Below are 16,934 nucleotides of genomic sequence, written 5' to 3' on the forward strand. Positions count from 1 at the left end.
CGCTTGGCCTCGTGTTTAGCGCTCTCGGCTGTTCTCACCCATGACACTTAGTTCAGGCTTTGGGTACACGCTTGTGTGGACCAGGATAACCCCCGCTGGTCCTGGGGAGGGGGGTTGCTGCGGGTGCTGCTTGTTTTGGCGGGTCAGGAGAGCGGCCGTCTCTCCCATCCCCCATGCGTTGTAGGCCCTAAGTTCCCGGCCCGGTGTCTCAGCATGTGTGTAGGCTTTTAAGGTGTCATTCTGTGCCCCAGTTTGCATAGTGCCGGTTGCTGTGTTGGCAGGGCCAATTCAGGCAAGAATTCCTCCGTTTGCCGCCGAAAATCGGGTCCAAGCTCGGGAGCTTGCAGAAAGCGTGTCTGCTCAGCTCCCCGGTCAGGCTCCGCCCCCCACTTGTGGCAGTTTTGCCGCTCCACATGGGGCCCGGCCGTCATGGTTGTCACCCACTGATAGCGGCCCTGTGTATGTGTAGGTTATGTAGTGTGTGTAGGGAACACGGTGTGGTGTGGGATAGGGATGTAGTGTGTAGGTTATGTAGTGTGTGTAGGGAACATGGTGTGGTGTGGGATAGGGATGTAGTGTGAAGGTTATGTTGTGTGTGTAGGGAACACGGTGTGGTGTGGGATAGGGAGGCAGTTTGTATGTTTGACCGTTATTTAGAGTGTGTAAGGCACATAATATGGGGTGGGCTAGGGATGCAGTGTGTGTAGGGCACATAGTGTGGGGTGGGATAGGGAGGACAGAGTGAGGGGGTGGGAGGGAGTGACAAAGCGTGGGAGGGAGTGACAGGTGACAGAGCATCGGAGAGAGGGAGTGACAGGTGGCAGAGTAAGGGAAGGAGGGGGTGACCTGTGGCAGAGTGAGGGGGTGGCAGTGAGGGAGGGGGTGACTGGTGGCAGAGTGAGGGGGTGACGTGGTAAGGCAGGAGGTGCCTAGTGGCAGAGTGTGGGAGGGGGTGACTGGTTACAGTGACTGAGAGAGGGCATGACTGGTGGCAGAGGGAGGGCGTGACTGGTGGCAGAGGGAGGGGGTGACTGGTAACAGAGTGAGGAAGGGGGTACCTGGGGCAGAGAGAGGTAGGGGGTGGCTGGTGGCAGAGAGATATAGGGGGTGACTGGTGGCAGAGTGAGGGAGGGAGAGGGTGACTGGTGACAGAGTGAGGGAGGGGGTGACAGAGTGACGGGGTGACAGAGTGACTGGTGACAATGACTGAGGGAGATGGTGACTGGTGACAGAGGGAGGGGTGACTGGTGACAGAGGGAGGGGGTGACTGGTGACAGAGGGAGGGGGTGACAGAGTGACTGAGGGAGGGGGTGACTGAGAGATAGGTTGACTGGTGACAGTGACTGAGGGAGGCGGTGACTGAGTGAGGGTGTGACTGGTGACAGTGACTGAGGGAGGCGGTGACTGAGTGAGGGTGTGACTGGTGACAGTGACTGAGGGAGGGGTGACTGAGGGAGGGGGAGACAGAGAGGGGGTGACTGGTGACAGTGGCTGAGGGAGGCGGTGACTGAGGGAAGGGGTGACTGTTGACAGTGACTGAGGGAGGGGGTGACTGGTGACAATGACTGAGGGAGGGGATGACTGGTGACAGTGACTGAAGGAGGGGGTGACTGAGGGAGGGGGTGATGGTGACAGTGACTGAGGGAGGGGGTGACTGATGGATGGGGATACTGGTGAAAATGACTGAGGGAGGGGTGACTGAGGGAGGGGGAGACTGGTGACAGTGACTGAGGGAGGGGTGACTGAGGGAGGGGGGAGACGGGATGACTGAGGGAGGGGGTGATTGGTGACAGTGACTGATGGAGGTGGTGACTGGTGACAGTGACTGATGGAGGTGGTGACTGGTGACAGTGACTGAGCGAGGGTGTGACTGGTGACAGAAACTGAGGGAGGGGGTGACTGGTGACAGTGACTGAGGGAGGGGGTAACTGGGGGAGGGGTTGACTGGTGACTGAGGGAGGGGATGACTGGTGGCAGTGACTGAGGGAGGTGGTGACTGAGGGAGGGGGTGACTGGTGGCAGTGACTGGTGACAATGACTGAAGGAGGGGTTTACTGGTGACAGTGACTGAGGGAGGGGGTGACTAATGACAGTGACTGAGGGAGGGGAGACTGATGACAGTGACTGAGGGAGGGGTGACTGAGGGGGGAGGGAGACAGGATGACTGAGGGAGGGGGTGATTTGTGACAATGACTGAGCGAGGGTGTGACTGGTGACAGTGACTGAGCGAGGGTGTGACTGGTGACTGGTGACAGAAACTGAGGGAGGGGGTGACTGGTGACAGTGACTGAGGGAGGGGGTAACTGAGGGAGGGGGTGACTGGTGGCAGAGTGACTGGTGACAATGACTGAAGGAGGGGTTTACTGGTGACAGTGACTGAGGGAGGGGGGGACTGGTGACAATGACTGAGGGAGGGGGTGACTAATGACAGTGACTGAGGGAGGGGGTGACTGGTGACAGTGACTGAGGGGGTGATTGGTGACAGTGACTGATGGAGGTGGTGACTGGTGACAGTGACTGAGGGAGGGTGTGACTGGTGACTGGTGACAGAAACTGAGGGAGGGGATGACTGGTGACAGTGACTGAGGGAGGTGTTGCCTGAGGGAGGGGCTGACTGGTGGCAGAATGACTGGTGACAATGACTGAAGGAGGGGTTTACTGGTGACAGTGACTGAGGGAGGGGGTGACTGGTGACAATGACTGAGGGAGGGGGTGACTGGTGACAGTGACTGAGGGAGGCGGTGACTGAGTGAGGGTGTGACTGGTGACAGTGACTGAGGGAGGCGGTGACTGAGTGAGGGTGTGACTGGTGACAGTGACTGAGGGAGGGAGTGACTGGTGACAATGACTGAGGGAGGGGGAGACAGAGAGGGGGTGACTGGTGACAGTGGCTGAGGGAGGCAGTGACTGAGGGAGGGGGTGACTGGTGACAGTGTCTGAGGGAGGGGGTGACTGGTGACAATGACTGAGGGAGGGGATGACTGGTGACAGTGACTGAAGGAGGGGGTGACTGAGGGAGGGGGTGATGGTGACAGTGACTGAGGGAGGGGGTGACTGATGGATGGGGATACTGGTGACAATGACTGAGGGAGGGGTGACTGAGGGAGGGGGAGACTGGTGACAGTGACTGAGGGAGGGGGGAGACGGGATGACTGATGGAGGTGGTGACTGGTGACAGTGACTGATGGAGGTGGTGACTGGTGACAGTGACTGATGGAGGTGGTGACTGGTGACAGTGACTGAGCGAGGGTGTGACTGGTGACAGAAACTGAGGGAGGGGGTGACTGGTGACAGTGACTGAGGGAGGAGGTAACTGGGGGAGGGGATGACTGGTGACTGAGGGAGGGGATGACTGGTGGCAGTGACTGAGGGAGGTGGTGACTGAGGGAGGGGGTGACTGGTGGCAGAGTGACTGGTGACAATGACTGAAGGAGGGGTTTACTGGTGACAGTGACTGAGGGAGGGGGGTGACTAATGACAGTGACTGAGGGAGGGGGAGACTGGTGACAGTGACTGAGGGAGGGGTGACTGAGGGGGGAGGGAGACAGGATGACTGAGGGAGGGGGTGATTGGTGACAATGACTGAGCGAGGGTGTGACTGGTGACAGTGACTGAGCGAGGGTGTGACTGGTGGCAGAGTGACTGGTGACAATGACTGAAGGAGGAGTTTACTGGTGACAGTGACTGAGGGAGGGGGTGACTGGTGACAATGACTGAGGGAGGGGGTGACTAATGACAGTGACTGAGGGAGGGGGTGACTGTTGACAGTGACTGAGGGGGTGATTGATGACAGTGACTGATGGAGGTGGTGACTGGTGACAGTGACTGAGGGAGGGTGTGACTGGTGACAGAAACTGAGGGAGGGGATGACTGGTGACAGTGACTGAGGGAGGTGTTGCCTGAGGGAGGGGCTGACTGGTGGCAGAATGACTGGTGACAATGACTGAAGGAGGGGTTTACTGGTGACAGTGACTGAGGGAGGGGGTGACTGGTGACAATGACTGAGGGAGGGGGTGACTAATGACAGTGACTGAGGGAGGGGGTGACTGGTGACAGTGACTGAGGGAGGGGGTGACTGGTGGCAGAGTGACTGGTGACAATGACTGAAGGAGGGGTTTACTGGTGACAGTGACTGAGGGAGGGGGTGACTGGTGACAATGACTGAGAGAGGGGGTGACTAATGACATTGACTGAGGGAAGGGTGACTGGTGACAGTGACTGAGGGAGGTGGTGACTGAGGGAGGGGGTGACTGGTGGCAGAGTGACTGGTGACAATGACTGAAGGAGGAGTTTACTGGTGACAGTGACTGAGGGAGGGGGTGACTGGTGACAGTGACTGAGGGAGGGGGTGACTGTTGACAGTGACTGAGGGGGTGATTGGTGACAGTGACTGATGGAGGTGGTGACTGGTGACAGTGACTGAGGGAGGGTGTGACTGGTGACTGGTGACAGAAACTGAGGGAGGGGATGACTGGTGACAGTGACTGAGGGAGGTGTTGCCTGAGGGAGGGGCTGACTGGTGGCAGAATGACTGGTGACAATGACTGAAGGAGGGGTTTACTGGTGACAGTGACTGAGGGAGGGGGTGACTGGTGACAATGACTGAGGGAGGGGGTGACTAATGACAGTGACTGAGGGAGGGGGTGACTGGTGACAGTGACTGAGGGAGGGGGTGACTGGTGGCAGAGTGACTGGTGACAATGACTGAAGGAGGGGTTTACTGGTGACAGTGACTGAGGGAGGGGGTGACTGGTGACAATGACTGAGAGAGGGGGTGACTAATGACAGTGACTGAGGGAAGGGTGACTGGTGACAGTGACTGAGGGAGGTGGTGACTGAGGGAGGGGGTGACTGGTGGCAGAGTGACTGGTGACAATGACTGAAGGAGGGGTTTACTGGTGACAGTGACTGAGGTAGGGGGTGACTAATGACTGAGGGAGGGGGTGACTGGTGACCTTGACTGAGGGAGGGGGTGATTGGTGACAGTGACTGATGGAGGTGGTGACTGGTGACAGTGACTGAGGGAGGGTGTGACTGGTGACTGGTGACAGAAACTGAGGGAAGGAGTGACTGGTGACAGTGACTGAGGGAGGGGGTAACTGAGGGAGGGGTTGACTGGTGACTGAGGGAGGGGACGACTGGTGACAGTGAGGAAGGATGTTAGAAATACCTTCTTCCTTTTTTTTTTTTTCCTGGTGGTCCAGTGCCTTGGCTGCAGACTGTGCTGTATCCAGTGTTCATGCTCCCTGGTGGTCTGGTGGTCTGTCTCCCCAGTCTGTAGCTCCACACAGTGTGGGCTGCAGACTGTGCTGTATCTCGCGAGCTCCAGAAGTCATAGCATTGCCTTGGTAACCTGCGGCAATTCTCTAATTTGCCAGAGATCGCAAGATACAGCACAGTCTACAGCTCACACAGGACGGAGCTGCAGACTGTACTCGACGGGCAGATGGGAGGGGCAAAAGGGCAAGCCGCCGGGCCCCCTCCCGATGTCGGGTCCTCGGTAATGATCACAGGACCTGACAAGTCACTCTGCCCTATTTTCGGCAGATGTGATCTTTTTCGGCCGACATGGTATAGGCCCATTTTCGGCTAAAAATTGTGGCAGCCGAAATTTTGGTGCATCCCTATTGTACATAGATACAAAGAATAAACATAACATACAGGGATATAATTTCTAATTAGTGGGGAAACAGCTGCTTGATCCAAGGAGACATCTGACTGCTATTTTGGGGTCAAGAAGGATTTTTTTCCTAGTTTGTGGCAAAATTGGAAGCGCTTCAGACTGGGTTTTTTGCCTTCTTTTGGATCAACAGCAACAACATATGTGAGGAAGGCTGAACTTGATGGACGCAAGTAACATGTAACTATGTAATAGCAGGAACATGTCTCCAACATGTGAAATGACTAGAGATAGTCACATTTTTTTTAGTGGCTGTTTGCTTGGTGCAGGATCTTAAATACAATTTCTATGTACTTATTCATTATAAAAATAGATTTAAATATTATAATCAGAATAAGAACAAATTAAGTGATTAACTCAAATATGTTTCAGGGCCATTTACTGCTGTTTAAATGCACAAAAGGATTTTGTTATTTGTTTAAACAAAATAAATTAAGCAAGCATAGAAATACACTCTGCAAAGTGTGTAGACAACTCTGTGAATATTAGCAGTAAACACCAAACATATATTTTACAGTATGAGAAAACACATATACAAGCAGATACATTTAGTACCAGCAGTGGTGCTTAAGTAGGAACTTTCAGGAATTCAAAGTAAATTTCAAAATAAAAACAATAGCCAAACTGAAAACGTAGCAGACTGTGGCCTAGGATTTGAAACATTAGAACCACATGTATTATATGTAAAATTACAATTTCCATGACACAGTGTCCACAGTTTTCTATTTTCAGAGATGTGTTTAATCCATGAAATTGGAAGTCAAAAAACTGAGCATTATACACACAATTTGTTTTCCTTCAGAACCTCTTCTGACAAACTTGAAGACAAAAGATAATCTAATTCTCTCTGTAAAGTGGTTGTTGCTTCCCAAATATATGCCAACATGCCAACATGGCATGACCTCTCATTAGATCAGGGGTTGAGTAAATGGGGTTAAATGCTCAGAGCCAAAGAATTCAGGGACAGTGTGAAGTCCCACGGTAGAGTATGGAGCCCCACCATCTCTAAACGTCACCAGTTACCACTGCTTTTCACTGACTTAACATGAGGAAAGTAAAGAAAATCATATTCTGCTATAGTTTTCAAACTAAAATATTTATTAGCTTTTCCATTCCTGTAAATGAACGCAAGCAATTCATCAGACGTTATTGGAAGTAGATGACTTGTCTACATCTGTTTATTTCTGCCTAATAAAAAGATTTGTTTTCATGCAGATTCATGGATTGGTTTTTCTGCTTCTACCTATTCATTGTTCAACAAGATTTCAAAGTCAGTTTTCCATTATTGGTGTTTGACATCCTGGGACTAAAGTCGGTCATTCTCTTCAGCGATGGAATGTTCTTCATTTTGGTCCTTGTTTGTGGAGCTTATAGCATTTTTTTCTGCATGAAAATAAAAATATCATTATAATACCTACAGAGAATTTAAGGTACCATACAATTCTTCGTTCAGAGGCTTAAACTATCATGAATGGCTCAGTTCTAATATCTCCTTATTCATGAATATTTTGTCAGAGTGAGAAATTATAGATTTAATAGCTAACACAGATCTTGAGTAACATCTCTTCTCCAGCAATGCCATGTTCTGTGGACTTTAGGCATTACACTAATGTAACACCAGCTCTCAACTCCTGCTAAAAGCATGTCCCCTCCAGCATAAGTGGACCTGCTGGTGGCTTCACCTGTCAGAAGTCATCATTATTATTATTATTATTATTGCTGGCGTTTATCACTATTGTCCTCTCACACAGACGCAGGGAAAACCACAGAGACTAACAGTTGGTTTTCAAACACTGTCTGACCTAAGGTGCAAGTATATTGCTGAAGGATCCTGTAATATGCTAAAAGTAGGGATAAGTTCTATTATTTTTTTTTCCAATATACTTCATTTAAAAAAAAACTCTATTTCCTTTCAAAGCTTGATAAAAGGATTATTATACTATATTATAGTTTTGAGATGACTTTAACTGATGGACAGAACCATGTTGCAATGCTTTCAAACAATCATAATGAATATATATATATATATATAATATAAATGTATGTCCTTCTGGTACTATTATACATTTTATTTATTGTTTCCAACAAAGTGCAAATTGTAAATACAATATGCTTCCAACAGATTACTTTTTGGTTACAATCAGTCTATGTGTGCCGCCCCTTTCCCGATGTCTCATTTTGCCATTTTATTCCCTTTAACTATGTGCTCCGCCACTCCAACTAAGGACTAGATAGCTATTCATGACGAATTTATTCCAAAAAACATCTAGGGATATAAAGGAGTTAATAATGATAAATAACCTTGTAAAACGTAAAGATGTTTAGGCTACATTACCCAGAATGCTCAGCTCTCCTCCATACTTTATAGAAATATAGTTTACAAACATCTAGACCACAAACAGATGCATAAATGTAGCACACAAACTATGAAGAACCTTGGTATTCTAGACTTGTGGCCTACAATTCCACATGAATTTAAGCTGGACATAGTTTTTAGAACTACTGTAATTTAAAAATCCATAGATTTGTTTGGATACATGGACAGATACATGGATAAGAGTTTTAGTATAAGAGATGACAAATTACTGATGCCTTTGGAACAATAAGTTCTCATTTTTAAACATTGCGATTGTCCAAAATATGTCACGTGGTTGTAGGCTCTGAATGCACAATAAATCATAGGCTACGTGTTACTTTGGGATGTAAACATATTATTTACACAGGGAACTATACTTCTCATACGCATCCTGCTGCTTAATCATGAATACCTCTCGACCAAAACAAAATGAATCTCAGAAGATAGAAAGTAAAAATAGGAGAAAAGCTGTTTCTTTCACTTTCTTTAACTGGATTGCTGGTATGAAAAGCAAACTGTTTATTTGTTTACTTATATATGCAGTTTGCTCTCTGGTAATTGTGACTCGTTTTCCCCTTCAAGAGTAACACTGTAAAACTAGGTCAGAGAAAAAACATTCTTACCCAAGTTGTTGTCAGTATTTTGTTGCTGAGTTGTGGCTGATGTCTCCGAAACTATTTGGCTTTGATCTGAGCTGCCTAGAGCCCCACATGATCGCTCATCGTTGACTTCAGAAAGGCTTATGGCAGCCATTCTGAGGGTTCCTGCTGTTTGTTCTTTGCAAGCTGTTTCTACGTCGCTGCAAGTTTGTGCAGAATCACTTGAGTCTTTCCCATCTACAGAATTTTCTTTAAACTCATTTTTAACGCTTTTTGAAATTTCAGGAGTTGTATCTTTTGAGCTATTTTTATCAGGATCTTGTGTGTGTCCATGTGTCCCATTCCCAGAATACTCTTCTGCCTTATTCTTTGAATCTCCATCTTTAAAATCACTAGACTGCTCTGTTATCTTCTGTATGGTTTGTCCAGAACTGCAATTTGTTACATCTGTTGAGTTCTGTTGCGTGTTTATCATGGACTCTTCCTGTATTGTGTTGCCTGAATTGCAAGGTTTCACTTTATTTTTGGTTGTATCCTCAGAGCTATTTTGAATACTGTCTCCTGAAACATCCATTTGATGACCCGTTGGGTCCTCTTCTTCAGAATTCCCTTTGGCTATTTGTTTTGTGCCCTCAACATTCTGGTTTGTTGTGTCAACTGTATTCACTTGTGTGAACTCATTGGAATCCTTTTTTAAGCCATCACTCACATTGCTATGTGCAATTTCTTTGGACTCCTCCTTTGCCAAGTCTTCTAGATTTTTGTGATTAAATTCCCTTGTACTTGCATCTAGTACTTCCTCTAAGCCACCGTTCTTTGAATCCTCTATGGTATCTTTTTTTGAGTCCTCTAATGGCTTATTTGTGGGTTCTAGTGTTTCTTTCAGATTGGAGATTTCTATAACCTCTTCATCCTCTTGAACATCTTCTTGAACATGATCCAAATTTGCTTCAGACATAGGATCTTGTGTTTCACTGGTATTTGATGACAGAGAGCTATTATCATGCTTCTGATCTGCTAAATTACCCTGATTGCTCTGAATACTAACTCCGGCATCTGCAGAAGCCATGAAAAAAGAACTTGTACATTTCATGGGCGATGAGATAATTAGAGAGTTCCTTTTACTGAAAAAGAAAATCACAGTTATTCATTAAGTTGGTGGTACTATTAAAAAAAAAAATATTCCCTCTCCATCAATAGCATGTATAATTTTAATATAAAAACAAAATGTAAAATGTGTAGTTACCACGTAAGAAAAGTGATAATTATCAGATAATTCCATTCCATTACTATTATTCAACATATTTGATATAGAGTTATTCATGGATTCTAATGGAGTATGCCAAAAGCAGTTTACTTATCGTTTCCAGCTATTGGAGTGTCCATTGGTATACTAGGCTGATGCATTATTGTAGGAAGGCTCCATGTACAATTATACGCATTAAGTCACTAAAGGAAATATTGGATCTTACAAAATATTGGTCACAAAATATTTTTACTTTCTCATTAATGGATCTAGAATTCCACAACACCTATTGTCCACCACAACTCAGCACACCATACACTATTGATAATTTTTAAATTATTATTTATAGCAGGATTTATTTACCATATAATTTCACATCCTTGGATATAGTTCCCCAATTCCCACTTACACTCTGTAAGTTTTGTACATTTTTCTGTTTTGGGTTTGGTTGTGCCAGTATCACTAGCTGTTGTTAGTCCACCTCTCCACCAGAGATTTTTATTGGAGAAGTTAGTTGGCAGTTTAAACAATAATGTAGGTGCTGGTTTAATTGACAATACATCGAGATAATGAGCAGTGGTGATACCTGGTTGTCTTTTTATATAACAAATTGTTGCTGTCAGGATAACACTGGAGAAGGGAGGGTATAATACATAAAATGAGGATAGTGATATAGAGTCTGGAGTCCGTGCTAACGTTGTATATTGTACTACACATCCTTCATTCTGGTTTTAATGTTCTGGGGTCCACTACCTACAATTCCCTGACTGGGCTGCTCTTTCACAGTGAATGTTAGGGAAGGCCTGCAATGTTTTCCCAAGATGGTTTGGTGTATTTTAAAGTAACTCTCCAAGCACCATAACTAATGGAGCACCATGTAGTGGTTATGATGCCAGTAGTAATATGTCACCCCTCTCCATTGTAAGTAGTCAAACTGTTTGGTAATAGCTTACCTCTCTCTGCCTCCTCCTGCAGCTGAAAGCTCTCTTCACTGAGCCATACCTGGCGATGCAGGACTTAGCTCACTGGCTAAGTGAGATCAGCTAATGCTCTCAGCCAAAAAGCTGCCCCTGCAGGGCTTAGCTCACAAAAGCTATTGTAAGCTCAGAGCAGGAGCTCACATCTGTACCTTCCAGCTGCAGAGATGAAGATAAGTACTGCCCAGACAATCCAAAAATGATTTGACTACTTACTCTATGGCGGTAACAAGGTACTCCTGCCACCATAACCACTACAGAACTATGTAGTGGTTATGATGCTTAGGGTGTTCTCTTTAATATCTCTGCATGTGTACTAACCAACAAATTACTTTAAAGAATTTGATCTATCTAGAAATATACACTGATGTTCTGAAGGATGTAAGGATTATGAAAACTCTGAAACTAGAGCCATTTCAACTTGATTTAATTGTCTGAATATTTTGGCTCTATATCTGGCCGACCCAATAAGTACCAGGGAATTCCTCATACTTTACTTCCTTATGAGATTAATCGGGTGGATTAAAGGGGTTTGTTCTGCATTGAGCCCGCACATTGAATGATCAGCTGAAACCTTTTCTGGATTACTAAAAAAAAAACAAAAAAACAGTTTCATAGAATTAGATTTTTATCTTAGACACTATACCTTTTCACTCCCTTGATGACAAAGACCTTGTTGGAATGCTGCTTCTCCAGTTTGCTCATTACATCATACAGTTCGTGATTCAACTGCCGAGAATATAGTGATAATGTTAATCTTTTCTGGAGGATTACATTTTAACCATAGATGAGCTGACATTGCATACATGGTTTCTATACTATGGCACGAGATATGGTATTTAAGCCACACTTCTAAACTATATCATATAAAAGGAAGCAGATAACACATTGCAACAGTCATAATATAAAGTAATGTATCCTTCTGTATACCATTTATGCTATTCTGCTATATCAAATGATACACCTTTTTACAAACCTATTTAGAATTACCACTACAGTCCAACCCAATAAAACATTCAACAACAACTATTAACACAAATCCTCTTGTTGATGAACTCCTCCCAAAACTCACATAAAACTGTCTGTGTTGATATTCTATCAGCTCAAACTGTCTTAGGTGCGGTTATCTTTATGATTTGTGCCTTCGTGATTTTGCCTATAAAATGATCTAAGACTTCCTTGGCTCTTTTTATGCCAAAATCACTGACCAATTAGGCACATTTTTGGCTTAAGGTAACATATCCAATTAACTATATTGGCTTTATTTACAAAAGTGATAATTCAAAGTGAATGTAAAATTTAAGGTCAAAATAGCCTAATAGGAAAAGTTCTTTAAGTCCGCCATTCTTCAGCCTTAAATTTGAAATTCACTTTGAATTCACAATGATTTCTCATGTTAGTAAATAAACTTGTGTGCCTTATACTGTTTCAGTGTTATTCTAAGAAATCTCCTTGGTACCATGTCACTAAGTTCTGTGAATTATTACAGTGTGGGTAAAAAGTATTTGATCCCCTGCTGATTTTGTAAAATTTGCCCACTGACAAAGAAATGATCAGTCTATAATTTTAATGGTAGGTGTATTTTAACAGTGAGAGACAGAATAACACACACCAAAAAAAAATCCAGAAAAACACGTCAAAAAAGTTATAAATTGATTTGCATGTCAACGTAATAACATTTGCATTAAAAATAAGCCATTTTGACTTATCGCTATTCAAAATGAACAATCGCAACTCAATATTTAGTCCAAAAGCTAAAACACTCACAGGACCAAAAACTGAAATAGCTGCAGACAATAATACAATAACACAGACATGATAATACATATCCTAAACAATCTGATGCATGGATGAATCTGAAGAAGTAAACATCTCCAAATGACGTGTAATGACAGAGTGTCATTACTTCAACACCTTTTGTTCCTGTACCTTCTGCTTCTATGTCACATCTGCTTGTTGGTTTGTCTACCTGTTGTACTTCACTGCAGAACATTTTGGCACTTTCTAAATAACAATCCGAATAATGTAAATCATTACCTTACTCATTTCTTTGAAGAAAACATCTCTCAGATTTGAAATGTTCTTAAAAATGGTAACATAGCATCCAATTCGGCTGTAGGAAAAAGAATGGTGTGAATTAAAATGTCAGAGTTATGTGACCAATATTGCACTTTTTAAAGAATTGTCCTCCTTAAATGGACCAGGTACATTTTTCAAATTAGACTTGGACTTTGGCCCCTCATACCACAGTGCCAGCCTTTGCACCTTTACCTTTACACCTCAAATTAAGTACGTGGGCTACATTTTATTTTAGTCTCAGCTACCGCCAAACAGAGTTATTGAGGTTATTGAATCACTTGTTCCCTTGTTCATTTAGTAGAAAGTAGAAGTTACATTTCATATGCAGTGCCATTAAAAAGTATACTGTAGACGAGATATAGAACAGTAACACAGGCTCTAATAATATACCAGATTTCTATTTCTTCTTGCAAACTTTAGACGCCTGGTTTATTCTGTCATAATCCTGAATTACAAAAAGTACACAAACATTTTGTTCTGTATGATGTTTTAGCTTAATAAACTGAAATTGAAAATCTGTTACATTTTGGTGACGTAGAAACGTTAAAAAAAAACTGAAAGATAATTTGTTGATCTTTTTCTCTGGGCATTAGCCTGCTTCTCCATATAGATGAAAACCAGAATGTGGTTTATAATCCACTTCTTCAATCAGTGCACTTTTAGTTACTTTAGTTACTTCTGCCCTCCATGGCCTTGGAGAGCCTTCAAGACAGCCTGGCTTAACTTGAGCGACCAGACCTTGCAGCAAGGGGTTAAGTTTTATAATATTTAAAGGAACACTATAGTCACCTAATTCACTTTAGCTAAATAAAGCAGTTTTAGTGTATAGATCATTCCCCTGCAATTTCACTGCTCAATTCACTGTCATTTAGGAGTTAAATCACTTTGTTTCTGTTTATGCAGCCCAAGCCACAACTCCCCTGGCTATGATTGACAGAGCCTGCATGGAAAAAAAACTGGTTTCACTTTCAAACAGATGTAATTTACCTTAAATAATTGTATTTCAATCTCTAAATTGAACTTTAATCCCATACAGGGGGCTCTTGCAGGGCCTAGCAAGCTATTAACATAGCAGGGGATAAGAAAATCTTAATTAAACAGTACTTGCAATAAAGAAAGCCTAAATAGGGCTCTCTTTACAGGAAGTGTTTATCGAAGGCTGTGCAAGTCACATGCAGGGAGGTGTGACTAGGGTTCATAAACAAAGGGATTTAACTCCTAAATGGCAGAGGATTGAGCAGTGAGGCTGCAGGGGCATGTTCTATACACCAAAACTGCTTCATTAAGCTAAAGTTGTTCAGGTGACTATAGTGTCCCTTTAAATATACTTTGTAACCTCCTTTTCCCTATAACCATGTCCCTGCCAGGGAACTAGGGGGTCAGAGTGACAGGGGGGTTACAAGCTCCTGCTCCCTGTCACTCCCCCTAGACATGTGTCACTCTGTGAACATATATCTGTGTGTGCCTGTGAACATATGTCTCTGTATGCAACTGTGAACGTATGTATGTGTGACTATATACCTGAATCTTTATGTCTCTGTGGGCCTGTGAATGTATGTCTCTGTGTGTCTGTGAATGTATGTCTCTGTGTAATAGTGAACGTACGTTTCTGTGTGCAACTGTATGTATATGTGTGACTATATTCCTGTCTCTGTATGTCTCTATTTGCCTGTGAACGTATGTATCTGTATAACTGTGAATGTATGTCTCTGTGTGCTTTGTTCTGTATGTATACAAGTGACTATATGCCTGTATCTGTATGTCTGTGTGTCTGTTAAAGTATATCTCTGTGTGCAACTGTAAACATATGTATATGTTTGAATATATGCCTGTCTCCGTATGCCTGTCTCTGTAGGTCTCGATGTGCCTGTGAACGTATGTCTCTGTATAACTGTGAACGTATGTCTCTGTATGCTTTGTTCTGTATGTATATGTGTGACTATATGCCAGTCTCAGTATGCCCGCATCTTTGTCTCTGTATGACTATGTTTGTATGACAGTTCACCTGTATGTGTAGATTTCATGATGTATGTATTTTATGATTGTGTGCCTTTATATCCTTATGGCTATGTGCTTGCATAACTGTATGTGTGCCTGTATGTTTGTGTCTTTGTGCATGTATGTATTTCTGCCTGTATGTCTGTCTATATGGTTTAGGAGGGAAGAGACACACAAAGGTACACACAAAATAGGCTAAGGCGAGAGAGCAACATAAAGGGGGAGAGACACACACAAAGGGGCTGGTGGGGAAGTAAGAGATACACCAGGAGGGTTGTAAGAGACACACAAGTGGGTATCAGACACACTAAAGGGGGGAAAAACCACACTTATTGTGGTAGGAAATTCAAAAGGAGGATTGTGAGACAAACAGGCGAAGATACATTGGGGGGAGGGGGGGTGGCAAAACGCATCTTCGCCTGTGTAGCCAAAAATCCTTGCACCGGCCCTGACCCCAGCCCCTCCATGTATATCTATTTTCCCATCCCCTCTGTGTGTCCCTTTGCCGCCCCACCCCCTTTGTCTCCCCAGCCCCTCTGTATGTCTCTTTGTCCTTGCAAGTCCCACTATATGTCTCTTTGTCTCCCAAATCCCAATGTGTGTCTCATTTTCCTCCCAACCCACTGTGTGTTTGTCTGCCTCCCCCCCCCCTCATCCCTCTGTGTGTCTCTTTGGCTGTATGTCTGTTTGGCCCCCCAGCCCCTCCATGTATATCTAGTTCCCCAGCCCTTCTGTGTGTCCCTTTGCCCCCAGCCACTTTGAGTCTCTCTTTGTCTCCCCCATCCCCTCTGTGTGTCTCGTTATCCCTGCAATACCCACTGTAGGACTGTCTACCCCAACCCCAATGTGTGCCTCATTGTCCTCCCAACCCACTGTGTGTCTCTTTGTCTCCTCCCAGCCCCCGTGTGCCTTTTTGTCCCCCCCCAGTCTCTCTCCCCATCCCTTTAAGCCCCCCCATCCCTTTATGGTCTTTCACCCTGCTGTCACTTTATGACCTCTCCACCTCATCTCTTTATAGTCTCTCATCCCAAACCTGTCCCTTTGTGGTTTCTCTCACCACACCCACCCTGTGCTAGATCATCTCCCTTCACATAGCGTGACCATGCCACGGACCTGCTAGGATTTCAGCTGGCATCCTGCAGAGACCAGCAGCAGGGAGGCACTGTGCTGTGCACTCCCCTCCTGGCGGTCGCCTGGAGACTGCGCCCCCAGGGCTGGTGCACCCTAGGTGGCTGTCTAGTTCACTTAGTGGTCGAGACGGACTAGAAAAGGCCCTTCTCATATAAGCTTAAAATGTATTAAGAGAAGTAAAGAAAAGAGGATCTACACATCACAAAGGAGTAGAACTTGGTAAATATGATGCATGCATCCACTTAAGCTTGTAAACGTGGTGTGTGGGGGAACAGTAGAGTGGAAGGGTAGGGAGTAACTGTGTATTGCTTAAACCAGGTAATTATGGAGGGAGAGGATGACTATTGTAAAGAGAAAAGTTAGTAAGTAACATGATACGTTTCTTAACAAAATTAGTTATAAAGAGACTTTTTTTAAGGATCAGGTTAGAGGAATGTCTAATACAGCACAAAACATAAAATAAGTAACAGAAAGACAAGAACCATTCGGCCCATCTAGTCTGCCCAATTTTCTAAATACTTTCATTAGTCCCTGGCCTTATCTTATAGTTAGGATAGCCTTGTGCCTATCCCACGCATGCTTAAACTCCTTTACTGTGTTAACATCTACCACTTCAGCTGGAAGCCTATTCCATGCATCCACTACCCTCTCAGTAAAGTAATACTTCCTGATATTATTTTTACACCTTTGCCCCTCTAATTTAAGACTATGTCCTCTTGTTGTGGTAGTTTTTCTTATTTTAAATATAGTCTCCTCCTTTACTGTGTTGATTCCCTTTATGTATTGAAATGTTTCTATCATATCCCCCCTGTCTCATCTTTCCTCCAAGCTATACATGTTAAGATCCTTTAACCTTAATAATAAATTA

General features: G+C 44.5%; 1 protein-coding gene across 1 annotated transcript in view; it reads right to left on the reverse strand.

Annotated features, from left to right (window-relative positions):
• BIN2 (bridging integrator 2) overlaps positions 1 to 16,934 on the reverse strand; it is a 281,878-nt gene that overhangs the window by 234,982 nt on the left and 29,962 nt on the right. The window contains exons 8-11 of the mRNA XM_063427997.1: positions 12,896 to 12,971; positions 11,505 to 11,587; positions 8,660 to 9,759; positions 6,845 to 7,063 (exon numbers count right to left, since the gene is read on the reverse strand). Of these exons, the coding sequence (XP_063284067.1) occupies positions 6,987 to 7,063; positions 8,660 to 9,759; positions 11,505 to 11,587; positions 12,896 to 12,971 (1,336 nt within the window). The 3' untranslated portion in view covers positions 6,845 to 6,986. The remainder of the gene's footprint in view (positions 1 to 6,844; positions 7,064 to 8,659; positions 9,760 to 11,504; positions 11,588 to 12,895; positions 12,972 to 16,934) is intronic.

This window comes from Pelobates fuscus, chromosome 1, assembly GCF_036172605.1.
Source record: "Pelobates fuscus isolate aPelFus1 chromosome 1, aPelFus1.pri, whole genome shotgun sequence".
Classification (NCBI taxonomy): Eukaryota; Metazoa; Chordata; class Amphibia; order Anura; family Pelobatidae; genus Pelobates; species Pelobates fuscus.